The 11,223-nt window shown below is 33.7% G+C and overlaps 1 protein-coding gene across 2 annotated transcripts; it reads right to left on the bottom strand.

Moving 5' to 3' along the window:
- Positions 1–3,536: 3,536 nt before the first annotated feature.
- On the bottom strand, positions 3,537–8,093 carry LOC146936134 (cullin-associated NEDD8-dissociated protein 1-like). Of its 2 annotated transcripts, XM_085751137.1 has the most exons (7): positions 7,715–8,058; positions 7,532–7,626; positions 6,738–6,795; positions 6,585–6,655; positions 5,228–5,369; positions 4,985–5,131; positions 3,537–3,949 (listed from the first exon to the last, which is right to left on the bottom strand). In XM_085751137.1, exons 5-7 carry the CDS (start codon positions 5,324–5,326, stop codon positions 3,872–3,874), a joined length of 324 nt encoding a protein of 107 aa, XP_085607263.1. In that variant the 5' UTR covers positions 5,327–5,369; positions 6,585–6,655; positions 6,738–6,795; positions 7,532–7,626; positions 7,715–8,058; the 3' UTR covers positions 3,537–3,871. The 2 variants fall into 2 exon arrangements, with proteins under 2 accessions (XP_085607263.1, XP_085607262.1); XM_085751136.1 differs by lacking the exon at positions 6,738–6,795 and having other exon boundaries at positions 7,715–8,093.
- Positions 8,094–11,223: the final 3,130 nt, after the last annotated feature.

Here is an 11,223-nt window from a genome sequence, read left to right as displayed (position 1 = left end):
CAAGCACTCTTAACTGTGGAGTTCTTATGGAATGGGCTACCAAAAAGAAGATGCATCTTGTTGATATAAGTAATACCAAACAATTCTTATAAGTCTTCCTTCAACCATGTAGTTTCATACCTACACAATCTCAGGATCCCTCTCATTCCGATGTGATTCGGTTCTTCTAGAAGCTGTCGGGAGCTGCTCATTGTCATGCCTTGTGCACCGGCGACCACTCCTCGCCCTCGTCAGCCTTGGGTGTTACACGTAACATTGTGGTAATTATATAAAAATTAATTACATTGTTAATATCGTCAAAGGTTTAAAAATATTAATTAAAAATTATCAACATCTATATCTATATCTATATTTATATTATATATATAGAAAACTACCCCTTTCAACACTTTTGGATTGAATTTTTCTTTCCAAAAATACCATCAATTTTCAATACAAATAACACATGTAACAAATAGATAAGAATAAATTTAAATATTAAAACAAATGTACAAACACGATATGAATATATTTTTTTTCCTTTATCATTTAAAAAATGTAACAAACTAGATGAGTATATTTATACTTACTTTTTAAACATTCTAATTATACCCTTAAACAACATTTTTCTATGATAAAATTATTATTGGTATCATTAAAAAAAGATTTTAGATTATATTTCTTTGTTATATTGTATTATTGTCGGTGTCTTTGGTGTCATTTATATTTTTTTTTGTTTTAATCAAAATCAAAATTTCATAAAAAAAACACCGTTCAAAATTTTCAAACGTTAGCGCAATAAAAAGAGCGGAAAGACAGGCACGTGAGTGACCGTCTTTTCGCTAGTCAATATAATGTTTTTATTGAATATTTTTTTTCTTACATATAAAAAAATATGTTAAATATTTGAATCGTGTATATTGTGGATTTTATTTTCTTATGTACGCGAAAACAAATTTTTAAATACATATTTGGGAAACTCAATAAACTAATTTTTTAAAACTCGTGATTATTTTCAAAATATCAAAATTAATGTAATGTTTCTATTAAATAAATTTTTATTTTATATGTAAAACACCGTTAAATATTAGTGTAACTCCCCGTTTTTCAGCACCAAATATTGTGTGTCTAATTTTTTTTTTTTTTTTGAAAGAAAGGAAGAATGAAGTTAAACCTTTTTTAAAATAAGTCATAAATTTGTTCGCAAAATATATTTAATGTTCCTTTTAATGTTTTTTTTTTATAACAAAAGAAAAGAATAAACCTTTTTTTTAAACACAAGTTATATATTTTTATTCACAAAGTAAATTGAAGTACTTTTCAAAATAGACGTGAGAGTTATATAGAGCTTTACATGACAGTTCAACAATTTACATGACATGATTACATCCCTACGCAGAGGGAGGATTTTCTTTCAAAAGTACTATCCAAAATTAGAGGACTACTAAGCTGAACTTTGACTTTAAAATGAAGTAAGTTGAGTACTAGACCCTCTAATGACGATAAGCTCACATCTGGCTCCCTAATAACTATATGGCTAGTTGCGAGTACGTTGACCGTAAATGTGACCCATCCTAAGGCCGGGTCAAATCCCCAAGACATAGTAGTTCTGTTGTCAGAGAAGTTGAAGTTCGTCGCCTCCGATGGAAGCATCTCGGGATCCCATGGTGCCATCTTAATCTATGGCATATAGCCCACACATCCACTGAAAGGGTCACCATTTCCGAAAATAACAAATATAAAGATAACATGAACAAAGCAAACATTATACAAGGATTAAAGATCGCATTTTAACCCTTGTATGGAAACAAGTAGAAAAATAAGATTAATACAAAATTTATTATGACTCGACTCCTAATGCAATGCCTATATGTCAATGCATATGTTCCGGAATTAATACACCTCCGCAGAGGGTCGTGGCCACGCCACTAAGGAGATGAGTATCTACTCATCTATCAGACTCGATGATCCACTACGGGATAAGGTGGTTTTAAAACGCACCCCGTGCCACCTCTCCGGTGTGCACCTCGTGACTCCTCTCTGGTGGTCACGTAACTATGAAATGCATGGACATAATATTTTTCAATAGGTATATGAACTTCTAGTCACATGTTACGACTCAGAATATACCGTAAGTAATTTATCTCATGCATAAATGATTTCATATACATATACATTCATTTATTCACCTTGAAATTAAAATCATCAGACAAGTATGAAAATACGGAGCATATATACATAACAAGGAATAGTGTATAAATATATCTAAAAAGTGGATAGGTGCCCTTACCTCGAGCAAAAGCATTCCCTTTTATTTCTCTTAGTCATGAGAGACCCTAGAGAATCCAATATCATTCGCAAAGGTTATATACCCATTTTGTAACATCCCAGACTGCTTTTTAGGATTGCCGACTAACCCCACAAACCAACATGAGCATGTGAAAATATATCATTCAGCCTCCTGTATTGTCTCCTTGCCACGTACAACCTGCTGATCTGAAAAAAATAAAAGGGATTGGGGTGAGACGAAATGTCTCAGTGAGTTCCACCTATCCTAGGCTGTAGGCAATCTCAGGGAACCTAGGATCGCCATATGTCTCTAAACTCAACCCTTTTTGGGTTTATAAGGCTCATATTTACATAACTGAGCGATCGGGGAAAAACTAAGATCGGTAAATAACTGAATATTCTTGTCATCTTGACATATTCATAATCATATACTTGTATATAGTCATAATCATAATCATAATAATATTTATCATTATGTTAGAAGTTAGCGTTGAACAAACAATATTATCTGAGTTGTTTTTACGGAATAAACCCAGGTGGAGTAACCCCGGAATTTATTCCACTCTGACCGGTAATAATTTCCAACTTAAGCTATTCTTCAACGGCTTCACTAACAACTTATAACTTCTATCACATAAATTTCGACCCAAACTATAACACAGCAGTTCCAACATGTATTATTAGCCCTATGAACCACTTATACAGTAGTCTGAACTCACAACTTAGTCATTTAAGGCATTTTGCTCAAAACAGCTTAATTGACAGCTTATGACCTCTAAACAATTCAATTTCAATTCAAATTTTCCAGAATCAATGAATTCATGTGTACATAGTTCCTATCCCATTTTTACAGCAATACTAACATGTTAACTTCCACTACTACAGAAATGACATTTCACATCAGTGGAAAACAACCTTTCACATCGGGTCCCACCCGATGTAACTAAAGGTGATGTTGTATGTGAACGACATTTCACATCGGGTTGGAACCCGTTGTGAAAAGTTCTTTTCCACATCGGGCAGCCAATCACTGATGTGATATTCGATAATTTAAACTAAAGCGTACGGTTTCACATCAGTCCTACTATTGTAACTGATGTCAAATATGTTTATTTCACATCAGGCAGAAGACTCACCGATGTGAATTTAAGTCCCATATTTATTCAGATTCATATTTCACATTGGTTGACATTCCCAGCAATGTGAAAATAATTGATAATATATTATTATTGTGCAAAAGCTTACTACAGTACCAAATCTGCAACAAATTAGAGCCCAAAGCAGATAAATATTTTTATGCTTTGTAAGTTATAATTCAAACATACAATAAAAATGGAAAAAAAAAATACAACTCTATCTATAATATGTAAACTTACCAAATTATACCATACAACCAAGTTTCTATTGGTGCTTAAATAAGAAGATAGAGAGACATAATAGGACAGCAAACGAAAACTCAACAAAGGCCAACACAATCTATTATTGTGTGTTTTCAATAATAACAAAGTTCATATTCTTGTGCTATTATAATTCATAACCTGGCGGAAAACCCAGAAACAACATATAATACTTCTTCAGCATAAGGCTTCAACAACTTCCCACATCATTGAAGAGGATTCATTATATCCACAGCTTGGCTATTCTGATAACACGAAGTCCGAATCTTCAGGATTTCCGCAACCTGTAAAGAGTATGGTTGGTTTATCAGGCCAATGATGAACATTAGCCAAAAGAATTATCATATAGAAAATTAATTCAGAGCACTAATCCTTGTAGGTTCTTGACCCACTAGGCCACATGCGCTTGCTGCCACATAGGGCTGGCAATGAACCGAACCAACTCGAACAAAGTTCGAGACTCGACTAGACAATTGATTCGTTGAAATATGTTCATGAACCAAATAAGCCGAATAATTTAACAATTACTAAAAAAACAATTTAACAATTGTAAAATAAAAAATAACCAAATCCAGCACGTACCAATAATCAATCTATAATAGTAATAATAATAAGATAAAAGGTGAGTGATATGCATGTTGATACTTGATAGACCAGCAACATAAAGTAACTCCTATAAAATTAAAAATACTAATTTGAATTCTTTGTTTGATTGTATTCTCACAAAATGCCTAAGAAGATCAACCTGATGTAGAGGATTTTAAAATATCTTGTGATGTACATGCCAGAATCAAACTTGATGGCAAATTGTATGAGATTATAAGGATTCTAGTTCTAGATTAAATGGATGCATAGATTAATGCTAAGGTTATGGCGTGGACTGTACAGAAAGTGTGAATTAATATTATTCACACAAATTCACTATAATAACTATTAGGAATTTTTAAGGTTCATGCCTATTATTTCTAGTAAAGTATCTTAATAAAAAACTGACATTTTTTGCACAGTTAATAGAATCCAATAACATGTCATAATGTGGCCACTATATCCATCAGAACATTATAATATAGTGTATATTTAGTGATTATAAAATAATATAAATTGGATAGGAGCAGTCTACTATAATGAATTTGATTAGATTATGCATCAAGATATATTAAGATAGGGGTCAATGCAACTAAGTATTTGCATGCATATTTTAATCAGTATCGTTAACTACTCACTTTTCCTATAAAGTGACTCTTACTTCAGAAAAGCCACATCCAAAGAAAATTGTTACATTACTTTATCAACATTCAGAAAGTTGATTAAAAACTCACCTTGTCATTATCCTTTATAAGCATCAGAAATGATGATATTTCAGGGTATATGATCTCATCTATCTTCTCTGGACGTTCAACTATAGAGTACTTCACAGCTATAACAACAGTAGCTCGAGTAAATGCAGCTGGACTGCTTGTTCTTACCTATAAAAAATTTAGAATATACAAACATAACCACCAAATATAAAATATGTAAGTCACAAGCTAATAGTACAGGGTACCAAGATAAAGTTCAGATACCTTGATTGCAGGAACAAGTTGTACAAGTATTATTTGCAAAATGTTTAAAAGGAAATGGAACCAGATTACAATGAGGAAGATCAACTTCATATAGTCCATGAGCCACTCTAGCTTTGCCAATCATCTTCAAGGTATTCATTTCCTGCACAAGACAATGATCATCATAAAAGGAAAGAAAACAGGGTGAATGATTAGTAAGCTGAGTGACTGAAATAAGGTTGAAAGAAAAATGAGGAACATGGAAGATGTGTGAAGGGTGTTTGCTTTCATTGGCTTTCATATTCTTATGAATGAAAGCAGATTTTTTGTTAAGGCTTATCAGGGTCATTACGTATATCAATTTCAATCATTTGTTAGCAAACAATACGATAAAAAAGCTGTAGCATTTATTGTTATAATGTCATTCAATCTGCTTCTTACAATGACTCAATTTTACCAACATGGGGTCATTTTCATACGCGAATGCATATACTACCAGTTACACATGCATTTCCAGATATCGAATACAAGATTTTTTTATTTTTTTTTTGAAGGAATCGAATACTGTGAATGCATATATATACTACTTTTTTTTGGTTACTACTAGTTACTAACATCTATAAGATATTTGTATGGACCACTATACTTGCAAGTTTATTTAATAAAAACCAGTATGCTGCAAAAGTACTCCTATTTAAGTCAACAAATCTGCAAACTAATATTTAATTCGAAAGACTCACGTGATCTTTTGAAGGGAAACAATCAACAGACGAGTGTATATCTACTCAACATTTAGCTAACTATGGTTAGAACTAAATACCATTATTTAAGTTAAGCTGATATGGTATGAGAGCCTGTGGGACCACTACTTAATCAATTTTGATTCTTTTTTTTACCAAATCAGAAAACCACTACTTCAAAGTTCAACTATTCAATTATATATGCCTTATTCCTCATGTATTTTATGTTTTATTTTGAAATTCAAAGTCTCAATGTTGGACTTTTGATACGTAAGCAGGGGCTGTGTATGGCTGTATCACATGTATAATTTGTTTAAAAAATTGGAAAATGATGACGGTGGACAAAACTGAGTTTTTTTTTTTTTTGAAGAATCACAAAACTGAGTTATTACAGCTATATATGAAAACTTTGGACCGAAATTGTAAAAAAATATTAATGGAGAATGCCTTTAATTGAAATGTACTAAAATTTGTGCAATTGTTAGAATTCAGGTAAATATAGCAGGGTATAACCAATAACTAACATATGCGTATCAAAACCATTACGGTATACTTATAGATTTTAGCAGTAAAGTGGCCTTGGTATTAATAGAAAACAATGGAAAATAAAGTTAAATGTTAACAGTGGCATAATTCACCTTTGTCATTCTTCTCAGTGTCTCTTACCACACAGATTGAGAATAATTCATCATGTACCATTCCAGTCACCCTGTTAAGGTTCAAACCAAAACAAGTAGTAAAATTAATAAGCATAAGGTAAGAACTAATGGTAACTAAAAGGATTATAGTACCTTAAATGGTTTTGGATTAAGGGTGAGCACAACACCAGCTTGTTCTGTAATTCTCTTTCTCAACAAAGCGCAATATATTCAATTAGAAGATTCATAACTCATAAATAACACGTTATTGAACCAAAAGGCTCAACAAAATTAAGATACTGTGACATTTTCTGAGAAATGATTGTTTTAGAAGCTTAACCTCTTTGTATCAAATAGTCAATGTGTATATATAAATCAAAAGTAGGTTAAATGAAATTATCTCATGGATTGTACCTAAAATCCCAATAGATGATCATCAGCTTCAATACCTACACTAACACTAATTGAAGTAGTCGACACAATTTGCAGAAGTCATAGACCTAATTCCTATTTTCTATGATTACATAATATAAACGTGACTCCATATTAGTATGAAAATTGTCTAGAATTGCAACTCTTTGCTTTTGGCAGAAATATATCACTCTAACTACAGATAAAAAAAAAACTTCACATTGCTTCAGGCATCCCAGTAACAATTTGTTTTCGTAGCACAATAATGAAATTTTGGAGACATACAAGTGATTGGGCATAACATCTAATTCCAATCTGGAAAACCAAACCAGTACATATATATTGAAAGAACAAACAAAAAACTATAACCATCAAATAAATCAAACCAACACACCACTTTCTCATGCTGTGATACGCATACTTTCCTCGTGCAATAGTTCAAAAACAACAATCCCAATTGACTCAACAACAATCTCAATAAGACAATCATACTTGGTGTGTGTTTGGCTCAACAACAAATATATATGAAGACTCACCTGTTTTCAGATAACGAGATCGACCCGACGAGATTCGAGTGAGTGAGTGAGAGAAAGCCAAAACGAGTGAGTGAGAAAAATAAGAACGGATTCACCTGTTTCAGAGTTAAAAAGTGATCGAGAGGTCGGATTAAAAGAAAATCAAAACATGTGAGTGAGAGAAATAAGAACATCGAGATTCACCTGATTCAGATTTCGATGAGTGAGTTCACATTGAGATTGAGTGAGTGATTCAGATTGAGATTCATGTTCAACAGATTGAGATTCAGATAGAGTGATTCAGGTCCGATTTTTAGGGTTCACTCGGTTGGGATCCAGATTCGATTTTGGGGTTCAGTCGTTTGGGGATAAGGGTAAAAACATCTCCAATTTCAGTTTGTTGTTCGATTTGGAGTGAAGAGAGAAAACCAAAACGTTTTTGTGAGTGATTGATTGAGTTTGGGAGGAGAAGGGTTTGATGTTATGGTTTCTCTGCAGAGGAAAGTGAAGAACGCGAAAGTGTGAAAACTGAAAGGGAAAGAGAAAATTGTAAAAGTGACTTTTTTTTTTTGAATAAAATTGTAAACGTGACTTGTTTTTTCCCCACAGGTATATGCGACTGATGTCAAACCAAGTTCGTCAAAATTTCAAAAATGCCACCGCGTTTGCTTTTCCCTACAGGTGTTATTCCCACTGATGTGAAAAAGCTTCGGTTACAAATTTTTCCCTCAGTCATTTAATGCACCGATGTGAATACCCCTCCGTTTGACATTTCCCATCAGGTATTTGACCACTGACGTGGATATCCTGTTGTAAAATGTGTTTTTTCTAGTAGTGTTCAAAAATCAGTTATGGAAGTTATTGGAACAACTTATGGCTTTTAGCTTCTAGCTTCTCTTTTCAAACAGCAAACAACAGAAAAATGATGCTACTGCCAGCCCAAAATATAGAGTCATCACAGAAAACAAAGGAAATAACAACTTATGCTTCTAATCATTCAACATAACTTAAACTACATCTCTAAATATCCACTTTTACCTCAATTTAAGCTTGTCAAACTTCCGATTTTCCAAACTCATATTCCAAGCTCTGGTTTTCTTCATTCTTGGCCTGATTTCTTGCTTCTAATGTTAATCCTAACACAATAGTTACTTCTCTACACATGAAATTCCATTTCTAGCTTGATTTTGCAAAAACCTCCAAAAGTGGTAAATATGGAGAGAGCTTGGCTTAGGATGAAAAATGGAGGGAAGGATCTTCCAAGCTTGAAACACTCTTAGTTTGTACAAGGATCCAAGATTCAAGCATGTTTGTTGATTTCTAAGAGGGAAAAATTTAGAAAATTGGGAGCTTAAAGGATGGAGGGGTGAGACACGAGTATAGAGAGGGAGAGGGAAGAAAAAAATCTGCTCTTCTAGTGAAGAGAAAGTTGTAGAAACTTGTGGAAAAAATACATATAATTTGTCTTATATACTCCCTTTGGTGAAAATGACCAAAATACCCTTTTCGACACTATTCTTCAAACTAAAATATTCAATTAAATGTCGTAAAAGTTTTAAGCGACAAATTTCATTCTCAATAGTCCGTTGGAATAATATGATTCGGTCCGGAAAGTCTTATGCGCAATTACCATTTTGCCCTTCTCTAGAAAAAAAACCAAAGATAAAATAATTGATACTGAATTTTTTTTATATATGCGGGGTATTACACTCTACCCCCCTTAAAGAAATTTTGTCCTCAAAATTTTAGTGATTTAATAGCTAATAATCATAAATAATTCCTCTATACTTCCGACTTTAGACTCCAACATACGTTTATTACCTATTGATTCTTTCTGATTGACTAAATTATCAGTTTCCCATGTTACATAAAGTCTTCCGACTACCTAGCCATAGATACAACTGACTTGAATTAATATGTTAAACCGATTTCAGGACATGTTTTCCAATCTCATATGTCGAAAAGATTCGATAATACAAGTATAACAGTAAGTGGAAAGACATCCCGGTAATGTTCAGAGACAAGATATAACTTTTAATCGAAACAAAAAAAAATGAAAAATGAAAAAAAAATGAAGACTGAATAAGAAGTTGCCAAAGTACAGTGAACTAATGGACGAATGACGTCAAGCTCTTTCAACAGAATGTCGAGGACAATAATGTATTAACGCATGAATACAATAGGTTGATGTGTTAAGGACAAGAACGAGCATTAGTGTTAATGTCGATGCTTTATTCTTCGGAAGGTAGGAAAAAAGATAAAACTAAAAACAAAGGATTCAATTCGTAATCCAAATTCAAGTTTGAAACTCATGTAATTAACCTCTTTTCTTGTTCTTAACTCCAGAAAAAAAATGGAAGATAAAAAGAATTGACTGTTGAGCCATATGAGTCAGGAAACTCTCAAGTACGGTTCTAAGGGAAGGAATTTACTCACCTATTCCGACCGCGGAGAACCAAAGTTAGCCTCAGTCATTATATATTGAACAGAATCAAAAGCCTCCGTAACGGTCGGACGATAATAAAAAGTCATAGCAAAACCCGTCGCTACTTGGACTAAAAAACAAGTAAGTGTAATTCCTCCTAAACAATAAAATATATTGACATGAGGAGGAACATATTTACTAGTTATATCATCGGCAATCGCCTGAATCTCAAGACGTTCTTCGAACCAATCATAGACTTTATTGAGATAGGTAAACCAAAGGACCACCCCCCCTGAGAACCGTATATGAGGGTTATGGAACGCTAGTGTAAAAGAGTTAAGAACGAATTAAAGGATTGAGGAGTTAAACATTGTTATCTGATGATATTTCTTATGCAATTGTCTTGAAAAAAAAATGAAATGATTTTGTTAACTAAATCGAATTTTAGGAGTCGAAGTTATTACAGAGGAGATCGCAAGTGTAACTGTCATTACAGACAAGAACAAATTGGAAATAAGCCTCAAATATTCAAGTATGTTTTAGTTCATAAATAATGTGAATGTGAGAATCATTCAAGGAACACTTTGCGAGAACAAGTGCGTAGTGCATGTTTAAAGAAAAAAATTGCAGTACTTGAAAATGACTCATCAGTGATTATAAGTCGGTGCTCGAAATAGCAAGAAGTGTAGAGTTAGCCACATGATCATAACATGTAGTAATGAGATGAAGAAATTTACAATATGGTATCAGAGCAGACCTCTCCCAGTACGGTGTGGTTCGGGGACGAACCAGGCGGAAACTGGTGGGCATGTAACACCCACGTCGTGGCTTTCGATATCCCGCCAGTTGGATACGACAGGTTCCCGCCAGTTGGAACGGGCACTATCCGTAAGGATGACCCCACGATAATAGGAGGAACCGAATCACATCGAAATGAGAGGGATCCAGAGGCCGTGTAGGTATGGGACTACATGGTTGAAGGAAGGCTTATAAGAATTGTTAGGTACTACCCATATCAACAAGATGCATCTTCTTTTCGGTAGCTCATTCCATAAGAACTCCACAGTTAAGCGTGCTTGACTTGGAGCAATTTTGGGATGGGTGACCTACCGGGAAGTTTCCCGGTAAGCGTGCGAGTGAGGACTAAACACGCTGAAAAGACTCGTGTTGGTTTGTGGGGTCAGTCGGTAATCCTGAAAGCAGTCTGGGATGTTACACATTTTTTTCTCACCCCAATAGAAACTCCAAGTAAATGTTTTAATTCCTCTTCTTACTCACTTCATCAAAC

Source organism: Medicago sativa, chromosome 3 (genome assembly GCF_051527215.1).
Source record: "Medicago sativa cultivar Bolivia chromosome 3, Bolivia_mono, whole genome shotgun sequence".
NCBI classification, from domain to species: Eukaryota; Viridiplantae; Streptophyta; class Magnoliopsida; order Fabales; family Fabaceae; genus Medicago; species Medicago sativa.
This window is presented reverse-complemented; position numbering and strand designations above follow the sequence as displayed.